Raw genomic sequence first — 18,896 nt, forward strand, 5'->3', positions numbered from 1 at the left:
GAATTTCCGAGCGCAGAACGAGCAAGTCGGATAGAAAGATTGCTAACCGATTGGCTTGAACGCAGAACGAGAAGCACGACGCGAATTAAAACTGGGGAATCCGGAGATTCCTCAGAAAATCCTCGATCATCGTGCGTTCAAGCGCGATGAAGTTAAAGTCATTTTTGTTCTTGGTGGTCCTGGGTAAGTTCTCTTCTCGTTGTGTGAGAGAATGCTGAGATAGCAATTGAATTGTTGGCCGCCCTATGTATTTAAAGCTAACATCTTATTTGAAACTAGTGTTGGAAAAGGCACCCAATGTGCAAATTTGGTCCGCGACTTCAACTACGTCCATCTGTCGGCTGGTGACCTTCTCAGAGCAGAGCAGGCACGGCCAGGCTCCGAGTTTGGCGAGCTCATTTCAACTTATATTCGAGAAGGCAACATTGTTCCGCAGGAGATTACCATTGCTTTATTACGCAACGCTATGCAGGAAGCCGTGTCGCAAGGCCGTACCAAGTTCCTCATTGACGGGTTCCCTCGAAAAATGGATCAAGCCGTAAAGTTTGAAGACGACGTTGCGCTATCCGAGTTTACTCTTTACTTTGATTGCAGCGAGGAAATCATGCTGCAGAGACTATTGAAACGAGGAGAGACGAGCGGCCGCTCGGACGATAATATCGAGAGTATCCGAAAACGCTTTAAGACCTTTATAGAAACTTCCATGCCTGTTGTTGACTACTACCGATCTTTGAACAAAGTCATTGTAGTGCCGTGCGATAAATCCCAAGAAGAGGTCTATAGCTTGTTGAAAGACAAGATCCGAGATCGTATGGACATATAGAATTATTTCAATTTGCAGTAAGTAGGAAGAAAAGTTGGTTTGATGTATAGACAGGCATTGGGGATTTGATTTCAGTCCTCAGACTAGCTACTCGTGTAACAAATAGAAATTTCATTAATATAATTATTCAGCCCCTGAACGCCCTTGATGAAAAATTAATGTATTACTCTGTCAGTCGAACATGAACGGGCTAATTCCACCGTGTTCCGTTGAGTTCTGCTATCCATAGTTTGACATATCGCTCATCAAGAGAAAAGACCCGACTCCGACATCGCTCTCGCATCCATAAACCCGGAAATCGGAAAACCGCAGATTCATCTAGACTAGGTTCGTCTTGAAGTCGCGGAACGCCCATCAAATCAAGATCAAAGCATAGCGACGCAGAGCTGTAGTAAACGCGCTGCTTATCTGCGACAACTAGCTCCGTTTTGTTGTTCAGTCGTAGAAATAACACGGTCACAATTCCTTGGCCAATTTCAGAGGTGTTTACAGCAATGACCATGTCTGCGCGATACCATCGGTCATGCCAGTCGGTAGTGCTCTGTGGGCGACCGAGAACTTGTCGCGCAAACCAAATCAGCTCCGACTCATTCGCGGAGATGAATTCTGCAGCAACCCAATCCCGCCGAAGATCTTCCGGGTAGTATGCAAAAGATAGAGAGGAGTCTGCAAGAACAGATCGAAGTCCAGGGGAAGCATTGTTTAGAGGGAACTCTACTGCAGAGTTAGGTCTAAGATGCTTTGAAATTAGTTCGCCCTCGTCCTCAGCAGAGGCGTTTGTCTTAGCTGATAGCGCTAGTAAAGTAGACACCGACAAAGATCTATGCTTATGTGGTCGAAGTAGCACACAAGGAATAGAGTCATCTAGCATGGCATCCATCTGGGCCAAAAGTCGATACCGCGGCCCTTCCAGACCTTCGTCGTCAACAGAATGCGTCAATGTCGCTGCGATCTTACCAAATAACGCATCACAAGACACCACAAAAAGATAATACCGTGCAGGAACCTGAGTAAATGATATAATCTGCAACTTGTCATCTAAATCGGACTGGTTTGCAACACGAACTAGAAATCTTTCGGCGAAAGGGTACCTTTCGCCAGCTACTTCTAGCGCCGATTGCTGATGATCCTGTCTCTCTGACCCTTCCGTCAACGACAGACCACCCAGATTCGCCTGTCCACCTAATAGTGTCGTAATCACATCCATCAGCCTCTTATTTCGGCTCACTATCCTCGCTCAAATTGCAAATCGGAAGCGCACAAGACATGGTTTATCAAAATGCCTTGTTCGATATCGCAGATAGCCAGTATGAAAGCCGCATTCAGCGTGGATGCGCTGCCCAATGCAGAACAATACCATGCTTATAAACCTATGACTAATATATCACGTGAGAGACTAGTGTATGCCAGTTGTGATCCAAAGCTAGGACGACACCTGGCCATAGAGAAGAGTGGACCCGGCAGACAAAGTTCAACAAACTAGATCACTCCTTCACGAAGCTGCCATATCCAGTGAATTGAACGTTAAAGATTACACAATTGTCGATGTTCGAGCCCTCAATGGATATAATTTGGAGATTTTTAACGTTAACTGTCGCGTTCTTTGTCGCGTTCCTTTTCTTTGGCGGACCTGCTGCCGCTGCAGAACCCGGCCCTGATCGCCCTGAAGTGACAACGAAGGTACGCATTTTATATTCGGTGACAAGCTGCTTTCCGTCACGATTGACACTTGTTTGTTGCAGGTTTACTTTGATATCGAGCAAGGTGGTGAGCCTCTTGGTACTGTTGTTCTTGGTCTTTTTGGTAAAGTGGTTCCTAAGACTGCTGAGAATTTCCGGTGAGTAGCAGCATAATGCAAGTCCTTCATGGGATCATTGGTCTGCGATATTGACAATTGCAAGTGCTCTCTCTACCGGAGAGAAGGGCTTTGGTTTTGAGGGGTCCAAATTTCATCGTGTAATTGAGAAGTTCATGATTCAAGGCGGCGATTTCACTCGTGGCGATGGTATGTTTTGAAGATAAGTCTATTTCGTTCAGTTCTAACACAGTCCAGGTACTGGTGGCAAGTCGAGTGAGTGATCTGGTCAAAATTCGGAATTGATTAAGTTTATACTGATTTAATTTTGAAAGTTTATGGTGCCCGTTTCCCTGATGAAAATTTTACCATCAAGCATACTCGTCCTGGTCTTCTGTCTATGGCCAATGCCGGTCGTGACACTAACGGATCTCAGTTCTTTATCACCACCGTACCTACCGTGTAAGTAGTCATTCCTTCTGCTGCGTATGATTTCTCTTTATATTGACAACGTCTGATTTAAGCTGGCTTGATGGCCGCCATGTTGTGTTTGGTGAAGTTCTTGAAGGCATGGACATCGTCACAAAAATTGAGAAGACTAAGAAGGGGCGCGGTGACAAGCCTGTAGTCGATATCATCATTGCTAAGTCGGGTGAGATTCCAATGCCTGCCACGGAAGAGACGAAAGAGGAATCTGCTGATTCGGCTACTGAATCTGATTCTCTTATTGCTGAATCTGATCCTCCTGTTCAGGAGCAGGTGAAAGATGAGTTATGACTAGGTGGATGGCGCAACTGGCTTCAAAGTTATGACCTCTTTACCGCTCGTTGGTAGATTAACTTATGCGATTTAGACAGCTGGAATGCCATCTTACTTATGTATGAAAATATATATTACAAATAACTAGCTTATGTGTATTTCATATAAATGATATTGCTTTACAGCTTCTCGTACTCAAGTTTGCCCTCCAGCTTCTTGGCCTCCGCAACCTTGCGAACAGCCTTCATGAGATCATCTTGGATTACATAATCTCTCTCATCTCTGATAGCGAAGAAACCAGATTCAGTGATCACGTTTCGGATATCAGCACCATTGAAACCGTCGCTCATCTTAACTAAAGCCTCGTAATCGATATCTCCTTGTTTCTGGACTCCAGAGGCATGAATTTTGAATACTTCCAATCTGCCAACTTCATTAGGCAATGGAATCTCAATTTTTCGATCTAATCTGCCAGCTCGTAATAACGCAGGATCAAGCGTATCAGGCCGATTGGTTGCCATAATAACTTTGGTTTTTCCAAGATAATCGAAGCCATCCATCTGATTGAGAAGCTCCATTAATGTCCGTTGGATTTCTCGGTCCGCTGATGTTCCTTCACTAAACCTTCGACCACCGATCGCATCAATTTCATCCATGAAAATAATGCACGGCTCATGCTCTCTGGCATAGCCGAACATTTCTCGGATCAAACGTGCTGACTCGCCGATATATTTGTCGACAATAGCAGACGCGGGAGAAAAGATAAAGTTTGCACCAAGAGTAGCGGCAACTGCACGAGCAAGGAGTGTTTTTCCAGTTCCTGGAGGTCCATAGAGCAAGACACCTTTCGGTGGCTTAATGCCAACGCGAAGAAAAAGCTCTGGATTTTTTAACGGCAATTCGATAACTTCACGAAGCTCACGGATCTGCTCGTTAAGACCTCCAATACCCGCGAATGAAAGATCACCTGGCTTATAAGAAGTCATGTTGTAAACGAGCGGATCCACTTCGCGAGGTAGCATGCGCATAATTGTTAAGGTTGTCATATCAAGAGCCACGCGAACGCCTTGCTTTAGTTTATCCTTATCGATTTTGTTGCGACAACCAACAACATATCGTGGCCCAGAAGATGCCTTAACAATGACTTTATTCTACGGTCAGTAGCAGATTCCACTGTATGGATCGGAGAAAATTTACTTACATCGCTCGTCGTCTAGTTGCTTCAGAATTTCGCCGATGATCTGTCCAACACTTTGAAGTGCCTTGATATCCTGAATTCCAAATTGTATTAGAATAAATCATTTCAAATTCCAAATTAGAAGAATTCTTATAACTCACATCTTCTGTTTTCTCAAAATCTTTCTGAAACCCACGTATGCCCATGCGGAGATCTTTGACCTTTGCCTCTAGTTCTCTGTGCTCGAGAAGCTTCCGCTTGAAGTCATCCAAAGCACGTTCGCGTTCTTCGTCAACAGGAGGTACATTATTCTGCGCTTCTGAAGACTCTCCCGAAAGGAGAGGAAAAGATTCACCGGAGTCTGCCATGATTCATTCGATCGATTCAAGGTAAAGACAAATACTGATCTCAGCAGAGAGCGATTGTATCAAGGTGCTTAATCTGCCTTCTCTTACTGATCCTGCATGGCAACACCAACACCTATCCATTTCCAGCAGGGTAATTCGCCTCACATCTCTTGTGCCTTTCTGGGAGAGCATATTTAGTTAGTGCTGATATTTACCGCTATAGTAACCTACCAGCGCGACGTTCCCAGAACAATCCCGTGACTAATCATACGCATGCAAGCGGGGTCAGCCAATCGGTGTGCGCCGCACCGGCATCAGCTTGCAAGGCGGCATTGGACCAAAGCGAGCTTCAGAAGTCTTTTTAAACACGCTTTCGTCTTCCTTTTCTCCCCTCTACTTTATTCGTTCTGCCTTGCTCAGTTTAACTAATTTTCAGTGACTAATTTTTGACTTCTTTATCGAATTGAATATGGCTATTTCCAAGATTTTTGCTCGTTACGTATACGATTCGCGCGGTAAGTCTTTCTAACATCAATTGTCTGAATGTGCTACCTTGGAGGGGTATAGTCTTCCCCTCCTCCTCCGAGACTATGCTGTGATATTACTGGCTTGATTCGGGGGGTTTTGCAGTTTTTTTCTGGCAATTGATCAATTTGTGATAGACAAGATTGCCAATTGGCAATTTTGGTTGGTCTCATTGTCGGACTGGATTTCTAGTGGGCTATACTAGCAATCTTAACTACCGAGTCTTCAAATCATCTAACACAACTTAGGAAACCCAACCGTCGAGGTTGATGTAACCACCGAGACTGGTCTTTACCGTGCTATTGTTCCTTCAGGTGCTTCTACAGGTATTCACGAGGCTCTTGAGCTCCGTGATAAGGAGAAAGCCTGGGGAGGAAAGGGTGAGTTATTGTTTTATGATGTAAGGCGAGCTTGAATCTTACTGATCTATTTTGATTAAGGTGTCTTGAAGGCCGTAGCTAATGTCAACGACATCATTGGTCCTGCTTTAATCAAAGCTGATATTGATGTTAAGGACCAGGCTGCTATTGATGATTTCATGCTCAAGCTGGATGGTACTCCTAACAAATGTAAGTAATCTCAATCTTCATTTCTATCATACCACCGCTCCGTTCCGCTCTCAGAGATCCCTCCAGCTTACAGAAAATTTACCTTGGATCATAAAAGTCTCAATGGTTAATCTATTTTGAGACCTTTTTTTTTTGAGCTGCTATTCAGTTTGCCTGTTTGCTAGGATGTTTAGAGAGTGGTGGATCCGGCCGTCCGGCATTGGAAGTGATGCGGCCACTCCGTCGCACAGCAGCCGAGCAAGTTCCGTCTCGGTTGTTCTTGTGGCTCCGACGGGACTTGTTTTGGTCATAGCCCACCACTTTTTTTTAAGAACGGAAGACTGACAAGTATTGTAGCCAAGTTCGGTGCCAATGCCATCCTTGGAATTTCCCTTGCCGTCGCGAAGGCTGCCGCTGGTGAAAAAGTGAGTGAATCCGATCCGTCCCCGATATAACCCGTCGAAGGCATCATTTGATGCGGCGCCAGATTTGTGGAATTATGGACACATGAAGAGAGGAGAAGCAAAGGAGTGGCCCATACCCGGAGAATACTCGGATTGTCGCCATCGGCACTCAGGATTGGGCAAAGGAGGTTTGACGATCCTGAATGTCTGGAGCCGACAACCACAGTAACCACTGATGTGGGGAAACTGAAGAGCGCTGTCCCCGTTCTTTGTGTTATTGTGTTCTCAGGGGTTACTACATCAAACGCCTCAGATTGTGTCCGTCTATCCCCACACATCCGGCAAGCGGTTCGGGTGAAATCGGGACGTTGCTATATTTCCATGTCCCGACACATTTTCGTCTTTACTATTCGCGAATTAGGCTACTAACACAGATGTCCGATAGAAAGTACCTCTTTACGAGCATATTGCTGAATTGGCCGGTTCCAAGAATGCAGTAGTTCTCCCAGTTCCTTGTAGGTTTTGTTTTTCTCTTAGTAATCGGAAACTAACAGAGTTTTATAGTCCTGAATGTCCTCAATGGTGGATCGCATGCTGGTGGTCGTCTTGCATTTCAGGAGTTTATGATTGCTCCCACGGGCGCAAGTTCGTTCCATGAAGGTCTTCAGATGGGAGCTGAGGTCTACCAGATCTTGAAGTCGCTTACCAAAAAGCGTTATGGCTTGTCGGCTGGCAATGTCGGTGATGAGGGTGGTGTAGCTCCTGATATTCAGACTCCTAAGGAGGCTTTGGACTTGATCTCTGACTCTATTGCCGCTGCTGGATACACTGGCAAAGTTAAGATTGCTCTTGATGTCGCGTCGTCTGAGTTTTTCAAAGATGGCAAATACGACATGGATTTCAAGAATCCTGACTCTGATCCTTCCAAATGGTTGTCCTACGAGGAGCTTGCAGCTTTGTATGCTCAACTCTGCAAGGAATACCCTATTGTTTCTATTGAGGATCCCTTTGCCGAGGATGATTGGGATGCTTGGGTTCATTTTTACAAGACTACCGACATCCAGATTGTTGGTGATGATTTGACTGTTACGAATCCCCTGCGTATCAAGACTGCCATTGATAAGAAGGCGGCTAATGCGCTCCTATTGAAGGTTAACCAGATTGGTACATTGTCGGAGTCGATCAAGGCTGCCCAAGACTCGTTTGCTGCTGGCTGGGGTGTCATGGTTTCTCATCGATCGGGAGAGACTGAAGACACTACGATTGCCGATATTGTTGTAGGACTCAAGACCGGCGAAATTAAGACTGGTGCCCCTGCTCGTTCTGAACGTCTTGCTAAGCTCAACCAGCTTTTGCGTATCGAGGAGGAGCTTGGAGACAAGGCAATTTATGCCGGTGAGAAGTTCCGTACCGCTGTAGAGTTATAAGAACTTTCTGTCGAGTGCTGATTTGATTTGAAATTATATGTGTCCATAATTTTCATATTTCTGTTTAACTCTTTATTATTTCTTATTCCGACGAGAAATCGTAAGCTGATTGGTGGACATCTAATATCGGTTACGACTTATTGTCTCTTTCTTATCATTTTTACATAGAATTGAAGTTAGTGCTGGACACTATTAGAATAGTATTTTATATAGATCAATTTTTGGCACAATATTTCGTAGAATTTCGAGCTTTGAGATGATAAAACGATGTACGGGTTATCTAGTTGGGTGAGGTGCCATAGAAAATCGTGCAGTTTTTGCATTAACCAGATCATAACATAAGTCCTGGTGGATTTCGAAAAGTATAGATATGTACATTGCAATTGACTTTGACGGAACTTTGACCGCGAAGGACACTACGGAACTCATCGCCAAAGTAGGATATGAAGATGAACGACGGCGGACAAAGCTAGTACCATGGGAATTGATAGTTGACTCGTACCTACATGATTTAGAAGAATTCCGTGATAATTGGGAAAAAGAGCCCGCGCAGAACGGAGAAGACGCTGGAACTCGACTACTGAGATATTACAAAGAATTGGAGGTTGTCGAAAAAAAGTCGATTACTCGAATCGAAGAAGCGGGTGTGTTCCGAGGTATAACAAATGTCGAATCCGCTCTAGATATCGCGGCCAGAAGCACTGAATTCCGACCATTCGCAATCGATGTGCTAGAGGCCATAACTAAATGTGAGAGATTTCAAGTCCAAATAGTCAGCGTGAGTTGGAGTGGACAATTCATCAGATCGTCAATCAAGCGAGAATCCGCAGCCGTAGAGCCAGAGATAATTTCCAACGAATTGACAGTTCGAAGCTCAACTTCTACGGGATCTATGACTTCACTAACACCCTGTGCAGTCAGATATCGGCCAAGATCAGATAGTCAGCTATATACAAGTCATGATAAGCTAGATTTCATTTTGAAATGGACAAATGGTATCCATAATTGGCAGTCAGATGGCATGTATATAGGTGATAGCACTGGTGATTTGAAGCCTCTAATAACTGCTCGTTGGGGGATCATGATCGGTGACAGTACTAGTCTGATAACCGCTCTACAAAAACTGGGTTATACTATAGTTCCGTACAGTCAAATAGCATCCTCAACTGATGAAAAGGTGGTATACAAGCTTGAGTCTTGGAATCAACTCCTTCTATATGGACCGGTCAAATCTATCCTGGAAAATTGCGTACTGTCATTTGATATATCAGAAAAAAACTAAAATTACGAAATGCTTTCGAACAAAAAATTCTCCAAAATATCATAATATAAAAAAAACAATGTTCCAATTTCACCTTCCATTATAAATCCAGTATTCCTCCCTCCGTTGATCATGAAAACAAAAAAAAAGGAGTCAAGAATATCATGCAAAATACAGTAAAAACATCAAACAAAAAGCCTTTTCAAATAGCACTTATGTAAAAAGTCAATACAAAGCAGTAATGATAGTAGCGTAATATATATATATATATACATAGCATCTCCAAAAGGCTACGCAGTATTTGACATATTAGCGGCCGCCTCTAATAATACGTTCACACCCTTCATATCAGAGGAAATCATGTCGACATTACGGGGAGAACTTGTTCGATTACCATTAGGTGCCAGTGCTGCCGGAGACCGCAACGGGGGAAGAACAAGATTGCCGTCTGAATGCCCGGTTGAAGTACTGGAAAGCTGCGACAGCGGTGGAAGCAAAGTTGAGGCCGGGGGAGTTGCGACCAAATCCGAAGGCGGCGGTAACAATACATTATGCAAACTTTCCGGTAAACTGGCGTGTCTCGAATGCAAGTTAGAAGGAGGAGGTAACGAATAATCCGGATCGACTCCTCCAGCGGTCACATTACTATCGCCATTCGGCTGGCCTAAATTCTGCGTTCGTCTGAACTGAACAACTTGCTGCGCTGGTGGTGGAGGTGGCGGAGGAGGAGGAGGAGGGGCAGGATACGAAGTAACATGCTGCGAATAAGTCGGACGAAGATCTCGGTAGTTGTAACGATAATCGTATGGAGAATGCGAAGCTTGCTGGTATGGGGAGTTTTGGCGCTGCGGCTGTTGGCCGGGAGACGACGAAGGGTGAGAGGAATAATCCACGCGATGAGACACGATAGGAGGTAAGGAAATACCACGAGAATTAGCTGAATCAGGTGGAGTAGGCACTGAGGCAGTAGGATCGCTGTGACGGGGATCAGAGGGTGGATATGCAGAGTCCGGTGTTATAGACGCAGAGGTCGGTGGGGTATAAGCAGTGGCAGCAGTCGAAGACAGTCGGGAGGGTCCGATTGGAGAATACGAAGACTGAGCAAGACCATCCTGGTGCAAAGGAAAACGCGGGGAAGTCGGCGTTCTGAGGATCTGCGCAGCATTGTGATGAGAAGCGGCAGTTGGAAATGTGGCCGAGGACGGCGGTCTAGTGAGCAAAGCAGAGGCCGAGGTAGGGGGAAGAGCAGCAGGAGAGATGGGAGGTGAGCCCGAGAGCGGAAGAGGAGCCGAGTTCACAGATGAAGCGAGTCCGGAATCTGAAGAGGTATGGAATGGCAGCAGATTAAGGGGCCCTGGACGATGTTGATTGGGACGGAAACGAGGCGGAGGAGGAAAGGAAAATGCGTTTGGAGCAGGCGGCGGAGGAGGGGCAGATGATGAAATGTCAGTCGTCCTTGACTGCGAATTCGGCAGACCAGCAGAGGCTGGCGCAGGTCTGACGATGGAGGACTTGATATCGTGAACATCAAGAGGAGGGGCTGAAAGGGGTTGGGACGTCGACAAGAGAGGGTCCATCACATAGGGCATGGAAGTGTGCTGAGCATGGTGGTGGTGCTGATGCTGATGTTGCAGTTGAAGTTGGATATGCTGTTGAGACTGCTGTGATTGCTGCTGTTGTTGTTGTTGCGACTGGCGATGCTGCTGCTGTTGCTGTTGTTGCTGAATTGGAATGGAGTGGTGAGTGGGGAAAGTCGATGTGGAAGGCAGAACCAACGAGGGATCTGTCGTGTAAACAGTCGCTTCGTTTGCGTGAACTGTGTGAGCGTGCTGTCGCAAATTGTCGAGACGGGAGAAGGTCCTGTTGCAATGGCATCTGAAGGGACGCTCGCCAGTGTGCTTTCGGATGTGACGGGCAAGGTGCTCTGACCGGGTGAAGGTCATTCTGCAGTCACCGTGTCCGGTGCACTGGAAGACCTTCTGCGGACGCGAGCGCGAGCGCCGGGCGGTAGATGGTTGCTGCTGCTGCTGCTGCTGCTGCTGCGAGGCCACGGCCGAGGCCGACGTGCTGGAGAAGCCGAGCGCGGTCGCAGCGGGAGCGGAGGACGAGGGGGAGGTAGAGGACATGCTTGCGGAGGAGGAGGTCGCGGGCACAGCAGAGGACGCGACAGCGGACATCGGGCAGGAACGCGGGACGAGGCTGGCAGACTGACAGGCAGATGACCCACGGAATGGGGTTTGCAGGGAGACGGAATAGAATAGAGAGAGAGAAAAGAGAAAAGAAAGAGGGACGGGGAGAACAGAGAGTGAGAGGGCAGAAATAGAAAACTGGAAAAGGGAGTCGGAATCAACAAGGGGTGACGATGGCGGACTAACAGGCTTTTTAGGTCGTGTTAGTCTCATTTAGTGAGAGGTGAGCGTGCAGAGGCAAGCGTGTGCGTGAAGGAGGAAACGTCCGTGAGGGAGTCGTGTTCCGCCGTGTGTGTCGTTGAGAGTGGGTTCAGGAACGACGGATAATTATGTAAGGCGGGCGGCATTGGCAGCGAAGATCACGTTCAGATCGTGTCTCGCCGGACATCTACTGGCGCTATAGAATTGCCGGTCCCGGCGCATTTTCAGCACATTTTCGTGGATTACACTTGTGGTTGTCTGCGCACCGGATTAATGATAATGCATGCGAACGGCAGCCAATATTGTTTACAATGCGACCCAGAGAATTTAGGATCCTAATTAATAATAGAAACTTCAAACATACGAGCTGTCCTGTTTCTGGCCCTGGAAAAGAAGAAAAAAACGCTCTCGGCCCCCCCCTCTGCCGTCTATCAGTGGCGGTGACCCTCCGTGCTAACCAGGTCCAAAGTGAGGTAAACAGCGTGCGTTGAGGCTTGTGCTGCCTATTCCGGGAATCTCAGCTTCATAGCCACCAGTGCGTCGCCTGTAAGGTTGTACGAACAACAGCCACAAATATCCAAATCCACGTCCCGTACCTTGCCTAGCGATCATGTCACATGACGCAGATCCTTGGCCGATTCGGGAAATGGTGCTAGAGGATTAAGTAATCGTTTATTGGAATGTCAATTAGGAGTGTCAGAGGAGTTGAGGACGAGGGTTTTGTTGGGACTAGAGATGTGGTAGTAGAGGAAAGAGAGGATGAATTTTTGATCTATGTGCTGATTTTGCTGGGTGAATTTTTTTGGTGTGTTTCCCGTGTAGTTTGGATTTGGCTCGTTTATGCTTGATAGTATGCATTATTTTTTATGCTGCTCTTAGGCTGTCTGTCCGCATGCACACATCTCTGCTGGCCGCTGAGCTGGTCACTATCTGCCCTGTGGACCCCTGTTCCTACTGGGTTCCCCCATACTGTAGTCAGAGAGAGACAAACCCACATACAACAATCGGCCGCAGTGCTAACTAACTCGCCGCACCGCTGCCGTTAACATGTTCCCCAGTTAATGCAGACTGGTTGACCGGCGCCTACTCAAGCTGGTCCCTTTTCTTGTTGTTCGTTGTTCGACTCCATCTTGACCCTCTTTTCTCGTCAGTTTCCACTCAGTTCTTCGTTCTCGTACTCTTTTCTTTAGTTATTTGCAGTGTCAAGCTTCCCAGTCCCATTCGTAGCCATGAATGACCCTCTGGATCCGGCTCATGCGCCGGTTCCAGTCTCTGGCAGAGTCATTACGGCCATGAACGTGCTCCCCTTCGAGCTGCGCACCGAGATCCCCGCTGCTCTGTCTGCCTTCTCGACTGATTCATCTGCATTTTCCTCCAACTCCTCCTTATCGTCCTCAAACTCCGTGTCCTCCGTTTCCTCTTCCAGCTCTCCCTCCCCAGACCTCGCGGCAACATCCTCAACCAGACCCACCGCGTCCTCTGAGCTACCGCTCTCCGTCCACAACCGGCGGGGCAACTCCGCGCTGTACTCGGCCCAGTCCTTTCTTGAACGCGATACAAAATGGTCTTCTGTTCTTGTTGCTTGGACCGGCGAGCTGGTCAACTACGACGATCGCATAGCTGCCCAAATCGCTGCTCAGCCGGGACAGAACTGTCCCTCCACTGACTTCATGCTTTCCGCTTCCGAGCAGGCTCGCGCGGAATCCTTGCTGGTCGACAAGGCCGCTGAAAATGGATCGACCATCGCGCCTATCTTTCTTTACGGTGGTCAACAGTCTCGCTGGCGTTCGTACGCTGAACAAGGTATGCTTGAGCTTGAAGCCCAAGATCTCCTCTCGCCGGTTTTGCTAACTTTCTAGTTCTATGGCCCCTTTTGCATTATATCATGGGTGAACCATCCGACGGATTGCTCGAAAAACAGTGGTGGATCGACTACGTCAAATTTAATGAAGCATTTGCAGATAAAATCTGTTCAATTTATCGTCCAGGCGATATTATCTGGGTCCATGACTATCACCTCCTTTTACTCCCTCAGCTACTTCGCCAGAGGCTTCCCAAAGCGTACATTGGATTATTCCTCCACGCACCATTTCCTTCTTCGGAATACTTTCGATATCTAACCAAACGCAGACAGCTTTTAGAAGGCATGCTGGGTGCCAATATGGTTTCTTTGCAGTCCCAGTCATATGCCCGGCATTTCATTTCGTCATGCACGCGAGTTCTGGGCTTTGAGTCTACTGCCAACTCTGTTGATGCCTTTGGTTCCCGAGTCGCCATCACTGCATATCCCATTGGTATCGACGCTGCTCGCGTCGAGAGAGACATGGACACACCTGCCGTTCGAGAAAACATGAATGCTATTCGGGAGTTGTATCCAGGAAAAATGATCATTGTTGGTCGAGATCGTCTTGATTCAGTTAGAGGTGTGATCCAGAAGCTCAACGCGTTCGAAATGTTTTGTCAGATGTATCCCGAACTAGTCGAGAAAGTAGTATTGATCCAGATCACTGCGCCGGCGTCAGCGTATCAAGCCAAGATCGAAAAGAAGGTTTCCGAGATGGTAGCGCATATTAATGGAGTTTATGGAATGCTGCACTTCACTCCTGTCCAGCATTATCCTCAACAAATAGCTCGGGATGAATATTTTGCACTTTTGCGTGTTGCAGATCTCGCTTTAATTACTTCCGTTCGAGATGCCATGAACACAACTTCCCTGGAATATGTCGTATGTCAGCGAGATGCACATGGCCAGGTGATTCTTTCCGAATTTACCGGTACCGCAGGAAGTCTTACAGATGCAATTACCGTGAATCCTTGGGATTCGATCGGAGTTGCAAAAGCAATTTATGAATGCTTATTCATGTCTGCCGAACAGAAATCGAATCTGGAGGCAAAGCTCTACAAGCATGTAACCACACATACGGTGCAGTCATGGGTCTCCAACTTTCTAGCCGGATTAGTAGAAGTGCTTTCACAATATGATTTGTCGCATATGACTCCAGTTCTCGACCGGCCGTTAATGCTGGGATCATATCAATCAGCGAAACGGCGATTGTTTATGTTTGATTATGATGGCACGTTGACGCCGATAGTACAAGATCCGGCGGCAGCACTCCCCCATCCACGAGTCATCGATATGTTGCGGAAACTGTGCGAGGATTCCAAGAATCAAGTATGGATCATTTCCGGTCGAGATCAAGCCTTTTTAGAGAAATATCTAGGATCAATTTCACCCAGATTAGGCCTTTCAGCTGAGCACGGGTGTTTTATGCGCTCTATCGGCACGACTGACTGGATCAATCTGACCGAGCAAGCAGACATGTCATGGCAAAAAGATGTGATTGATATATTTCAATACTACACGGAGCGTACGCAAGGTTCGTTTATCGAACGGAAGAGAGCAGCAGTTACGTGGCATTATCGACGGGCAGATCCTGATTTCGGTGCGTTTCAAGCGCGGGAGTGCCAGAATCATTTAGAAAACACTGTGACTCAGAAATACGACGTAGAGGTTATGACTGGCAAAGCTAACCTGGAAGTTCGGCCTCGTTTTGTAAACAAAGGTGAGATTGCAAAACGGCTTGTTGAGGAGTACTCAACAAAACATTCAAGTGATGCGCAAGCCGAGACTGCAGCGACTGTACCCGATTTCATTCTTTGTATGGGCGATGATTCTACGGATGAAGATATGTTCCGAGCTCTACGAAAACTTGATGAGATTGATCAGCAAAGCACGTTCACAGTAACCATCGGGCCGTCTAGTAAGATGACGACAGCCACTTGGCATCTGATAGATCCTCATGAGGTAGCTCATGCTGTGGGGGCTTTGGTTGGTATGGATGACATTGCTGCTGAAATGGGGTCATTGCAAGTCATGGAAGAGAAGTGTGGAGAGTGATTGTGCTTTAAGCGATTAAGCAGTGTTACTTATTTGTTTTGTTGTGTTGTCCTGTTGTTTGTTTGGTATCCATTTATTCAAGTATATTTAACATACAATCATAAATCTAATCATCAAAACATAATCAACAACTAATATCAGATACAAAAAGAATGACGACGGTCGGGATATAGGAAAAAATACAAAATATATAATACAACACCCCAGGAGACCCAGACCCATGACTATAAATCAAAAACAACCCAAGCTGACTTGTTAGCGAAGACTAATCCAAAAGCTGCACATAATTCGACGGACAAATGCCAACTTCACCGTTTGCTTTGCGGGCTTGCCACCAGCGGCCAGATACATCAGCTATTTCTAGGATTTCGCCCTTGGAGAAAGAGATTTCGTTTGCGTCGTCGGGATTGGCGTTATATGAATAGATAGCCCGCGCGCGAAGCGGATAATCAGTGGGTGCATCGAGTGGTTCAACCACAGCTGCAGGGACAGGATTGGCGTCAATCCCTGAGGGCCTAAGTAGCGTTGCGGATACTGGTGCTGACGAAGATGTGGCTGTTCCAGTGCCGGTTGGACCGCCTATAGATGCAGTTTCAAATCCAGAGAGTTGAGCAGAGGTAAACATATGTTGCTGTTGCTGCTGTTGTTGCTGTAGCTGCTGCTGCTGTTGTGGGAAATGAGGGTATGTGGGTGTTGGAACCGCTGAAGCCGTTGAAGGAGCCATCCCACGAGCATATCGATATGGATCAATTCCTGGCGCGGTTCCAGTCGGTCCCGCTGTCTGTGACCGCGATGTAGCTACTACCGAGCCGGAGCCCGTATGCGCATGCCCGCTGCCAGTATGAGCACCGGCAGCATATCCGCCCTGGGCAGACGAAGTGACGGATCGATGCGACCTAGTTCCAACAGATGAGTCTTTTCCAAGAGCATACGAATCAATGAACGCATGTGGCGGCGCATCGGATGACGTTCCAAAATAAAAAATCCATAAGCAGTTCACGATCGACAGTAGGATATTCCCTGCTGCTGCAGCGGCGTCCGCTGCCCGTCCAGTATAAACCAAGTTGTTGGTCGAATTCGTCGAATAAACAAGTCCCGCAGAAGCAAACCCAACCACCGCAAGCCGGTATAGGTCTACAGCGTCCGATGCTAGAACATAGGTGATACCAATTATGAGTGCAAACTGATAAGCCAGTCCCCACCAACTAAACTGTGGATAAGTCCCAGTCGTATCTGATGACACTGATGCAGCAAACGCAATTATCCATCCAATCTAAGATTAAAAAGAACTTCGGTTAGCACGACTCCTCACTGTTTCAACTAACAAATCAAATCTCACAATCGCAACGGAAATCGTCGATAGGGCAAACGGATCACCTAACAGTAGAGAAATAGAAAATTTGTGCTTCTTGTGTGCCTGTTGGTAATGTGATTGGTCCATGTTTGTTGGCCTGCAGCTCGGTGACGGTTATAGGTGCTCGTAAAGAATGAGTACGCGAGAAACGCGCTGCGCGGCGATTATTGTTTTCAGTTCAAGAAAGCCGATGCAGGTACTTTAGGCCTGAATCCTTGCAATTCTATTTCGACTTACGGAACCGCGAGAGAAAGTATTATAAGCAGTAACACCAGATTTTCCGCAATACTAAACAAAAAAAGAAAGCAATGGAGTAATGACGATGGCGGTCGGGGACAGGGGGCACAAAGACCTGGAATTCCTCATCAGAAAACGAACAACCGCATTCCCAAGGCGCTCCGCCACGTGAATCCTTAATGGGTATGCGTCACCACGTGAGCGTTGGGCAATCTACGTTCACTCCTCTTTGAGGGATCCAAATGTACATACATTCAGAAGAGGAAATAGGAAAGAAAAAAATTAGCTATGAAATACTAAGATGAAATACTACGAAAACCGATATAATCCATGTCCTATACAAATGTTAACGTGAAGTCGTGATCTTGTCGCGTGTCTAACTTACCAATTCGTAATATCGAAAATGAAGGTCCCAGATTATTATCCCCACTGCTACTTTCCTTGGCTGGACATCTCCGAGATCATGTTTGTGTGGAACAGAGATCGTGGCGACCTCAATTTCTTTCCAGATACCAGGTGAATGGGCCATGTGCTCGATGATCGACATCTCGATCCGTTTTTCATGTACTAAAATTATTCTATGTTTGGACCCAGCAGAGGTGTCGTCTGTAACACTTGGAGTGTCCAGGCCTGCTGTCGCAGAAGCAAGCCAATCAGACTGTAAGTGTTCTTCGTCGATGATCTCAGACGCATCGTCAGGGCGCAAATGAGCGTAGAAACTGACAGTGGGTAAGGAGTCCGGACCAGAACCTAACCAGGAATTCAGTTTCGAAAATAGAGAGGAGGCGGATTGAGATGAGGAAGAGAAATGTCGCATACGGAACCGCAGTGTAACAACATGGCGGCCTGGAAGCAAGGCTGTAGTTCGTTCAACTGAAAGATATGGTGATTCAGTGAATGTAATGATAGGAGTAGATGTGTCTTGCTTGCTGTTGATAGTGGTAGTCGCTGAAGAAGACGATGCTGTTGTAGAAGTATTCGTATGCCAGAACATACCATGAGCCTTGATGGTGGGAGGAAATCCGGGCTGGGCTACATCTTTGATCCAGTTTTCAGCGGCAAAATGAAGTCTAAAATCGTGTGTTGCTGCCTCGTCATCATGAACCAGGTGATCTACTTCTATCGAAGATTGTCGTTGATTCGTAGCGATCTCTTGTTTGGCCTGGTCTCTCCACCATTTTGACAGCGTTGTTCCCAAAAGAGTCGGTCGTCGACGTAATTCGTCTGCAAGTATATAAAACTCTTCTCTGCGGTCATCAGAAACTGTGACGAGAAATAATCCCAAAGGTGCGAGTCCTCCAAACAAAATAAACATCCAGGTAAGAATCCATCCCGGAGTCGTGGTCACCAAGAACTCGTGCACTTCCGCGATAACGGTGGCCGGGTCAAACTTGAAGGAGTCGACCATAAAGTCCATACGACTGTGTCGAGCTGCTCAATCAGTATTCAACAATCGCACGATAGTTCGACAAGATATCAACATGAAACTCGATCTAATTTCCATTCAATCGTCGAATCGAGTCCGCTGGAACTCTAGACCGACACACTAGACCCTGACAATGATGTAGATTGGGACAGTTTGATTGTACGGAAGACTACGAGAGAATTTACGATGTACGACCAAAATTAATTGATATTAGTTGCATGGGCAAGTTTCACAATAATTAGCAGAACCAGTTTTAGGAAGATTTCTGGGAGTATGTTCGAACAGAAATCGGCATATATGATTGCCTGTTATGGAGCGGTGAAACTTCTAGATTAAACGTGCGCTAGCTGCTGGGACAGTCGTTGAGTCGAATCGAATTCAGAGATAGTATGTGCAGATGCCAATATCCAGACCAACTAAGGCACACTAATATACGATATTGTGGGCGGCCCATGACAACAAAGACTTTGACGTAGTATGATTATTTGAATTATCACGATATTGCATTGGACAGGACGGATGTTT

The 18,896-nt window shown here is 46.6% G+C and overlaps 10 protein-coding genes across 10 annotated transcripts; 5 read left to right on the forward strand and 5 right to left on the reverse strand.

The window, feature by feature from the left end:
• Positions 1 to 133: 133 nt before the first annotated feature.
• V1516DRAFT_626307 (adenylate kinase-domain-containing protein) lies at positions 134 to 823 on the forward strand (the record flags this gene model as incomplete). The annotated part of the gene is made up of 2 exons (XM_066919743.1): positions 134 to 183; positions 280 to 823. Coding segments are annotated over 2 exons (594 nt in total), but the record flags the coding sequence as incomplete, so codon positions are not given.
• On the reverse strand, positions 567 to 2,114 carry V1516DRAFT_677459 (uncharacterized protein). The gene has a single exon (XM_066922590.1). It carries the CDS (start codon positions 2,028 to 2,030, stop codon positions 1,014 to 1,016), a length of 1,017 nt encoding a protein of 338 aa, XP_066776953.1. The 5' UTR covers positions 2,031 to 2,114; the 3' UTR covers positions 567 to 1,013.
• Positions 2,115 to 2,295: 181 nt separating this feature from the next.
• On the forward strand, positions 2,296 to 3,571 carry V1516DRAFT_677465 (Peptidyl-prolyl cis-trans isomerase B). Its single transcript, XM_066922591.1, has 6 exons — positions 2,296 to 2,503; positions 2,566 to 2,660; positions 2,725 to 2,828; positions 2,877 to 2,894; positions 2,954 to 3,080; positions 3,143 to 3,571. Exons 1-6 carry the CDS (start codon positions 2,369 to 2,371, stop codon positions 3,393 to 3,395), a joined length of 732 nt encoding a protein of 243 aa, XP_066776954.1. The 5' UTR covers positions 2,296 to 2,368; the 3' UTR covers positions 3,396 to 3,571.
• On the reverse strand, positions 3,493 to 4,985 carry V1516DRAFT_712755 (P-loop containing nucleoside triphosphate hydrolase protein). Its single transcript, XM_066924293.1, has 3 exons — positions 4,716 to 4,985; positions 4,579 to 4,648; positions 3,493 to 4,521 (listed from the first exon to the last, which is right to left on the reverse strand). Exons 1-3 carry the CDS (start codon positions 4,920 to 4,922, stop codon positions 3,557 to 3,559), a joined length of 1,242 nt encoding a protein of 413 aa, XP_066776955.1. The 5' UTR covers positions 4,923 to 4,985; the 3' UTR covers positions 3,493 to 3,556.
• Positions 4,986 to 5,296: 311 nt separating this feature from the next.
• V1516DRAFT_677472 (Enolase, C-terminal TIM barrel domain-containing protein) lies at positions 5,297 to 8,035 on the forward strand. The gene is given in 7 exon segments (XM_066922592.1): positions 5,297 to 5,416; positions 5,675 to 5,806; positions 5,867 to 6,001; positions 6,020 to 6,021; positions 6,340 to 6,399; positions 6,824 to 6,893; positions 6,943 to 8,035. 7 exon segments carry the CDS (start codon positions 5,371 to 5,373, stop codon positions 7,803 to 7,805), a joined length of 1,308 nt encoding a protein of 435 aa, XP_066776956.1. The 5' UTR covers positions 5,297 to 5,370; the 3' UTR covers positions 7,806 to 8,035.
• Positions 8,036 to 8,076: 41 nt separating this feature from the next.
• Positions 8,077 to 9,154, forward strand: V1516DRAFT_677479 (uncharacterized protein). The gene has a single exon (XM_066922593.1). The coding sequence runs from the start codon at positions 8,176 to 8,178 to the stop codon at positions 9,085 to 9,087; it is 912 nt and encodes a 303-aa protein (XP_066776957.1). The 5' UTR covers positions 8,077 to 8,175; the 3' UTR covers positions 9,088 to 9,154.
• A 1,729-nt stretch (positions 9,155 to 10,883) lies between these two features.
• V1516DRAFT_626166 (uncharacterized protein) lies at positions 10,884 to 11,192 on the reverse strand (the record flags this gene model as incomplete). Its single annotated transcript, XM_066919735.1, has 1 exon — positions 10,884 to 11,192. A coding segment is annotated over one exon (309 nt), but the record flags the coding sequence as incomplete, so codon positions are not given.
• A 1,556-nt stretch (positions 11,193 to 12,748) lies between these two features.
• On the forward strand, positions 12,749 to 15,354 carry V1516DRAFT_626104 (glycosyltransferase family 20-domain-containing protein; the record flags this gene model as incomplete). Its single annotated transcript, XM_066919732.1, has 2 exons — positions 12,749 to 13,259; positions 13,316 to 15,354. The coding sequence occupies 2 exons, from the start codon at positions 12,749 to 12,751 to the stop codon at positions 15,352 to 15,354; spliced, it is 2,550 nt and encodes an 849-aa protein (XP_066776959.1).
• Positions 15,355 to 15,411: 57 nt separating this feature from the next.
• On the reverse strand, positions 15,412 to 17,091 carry V1516DRAFT_677485 (uncharacterized protein). Its single transcript, XM_066922594.1, has 2 exons — positions 16,694 to 17,091; positions 15,412 to 16,627 (listed from the first exon to the last, which is right to left on the reverse strand). The coding sequence occupies exons 1-2, from the start codon at positions 16,793 to 16,795 to the stop codon at positions 15,620 to 15,622; spliced, it is 1,110 nt and encodes a 369-aa protein (XP_066776960.1). The 5' UTR covers positions 16,796 to 17,091; the 3' UTR covers positions 15,412 to 15,619.
• On the reverse strand, positions 17,078 to 18,573 carry V1516DRAFT_435536 (uncharacterized protein). Its single transcript, XM_066919032.1, has 2 exons — positions 17,331 to 18,573; positions 17,078 to 17,280 (listed from the first exon to the last, which is right to left on the reverse strand). Exons 1-2 carry the CDS (start codon positions 18,360 to 18,362, stop codon positions 17,242 to 17,244), a joined length of 1,071 nt encoding a protein of 356 aa, XP_066776961.1. The 5' UTR covers positions 18,363 to 18,573; the 3' UTR covers positions 17,078 to 17,241.
• Between the last annotated feature and the right edge of the window lie 323 nt (positions 18,574 to 18,896).

This window comes from Lipomyces oligophaga (assembly GCF_038497815.1).
Source record: "Lipomyces oligophaga strain CBS 7107 unplaced genomic scaffold V1516scaffold_5, whole genome shotgun sequence".
NCBI classification, from domain to species: Eukaryota; Fungi; Ascomycota; class Lipomycetes; order Lipomycetales; family Lipomycetaceae; genus Lipomyces; species [Lipomyces] oligophaga.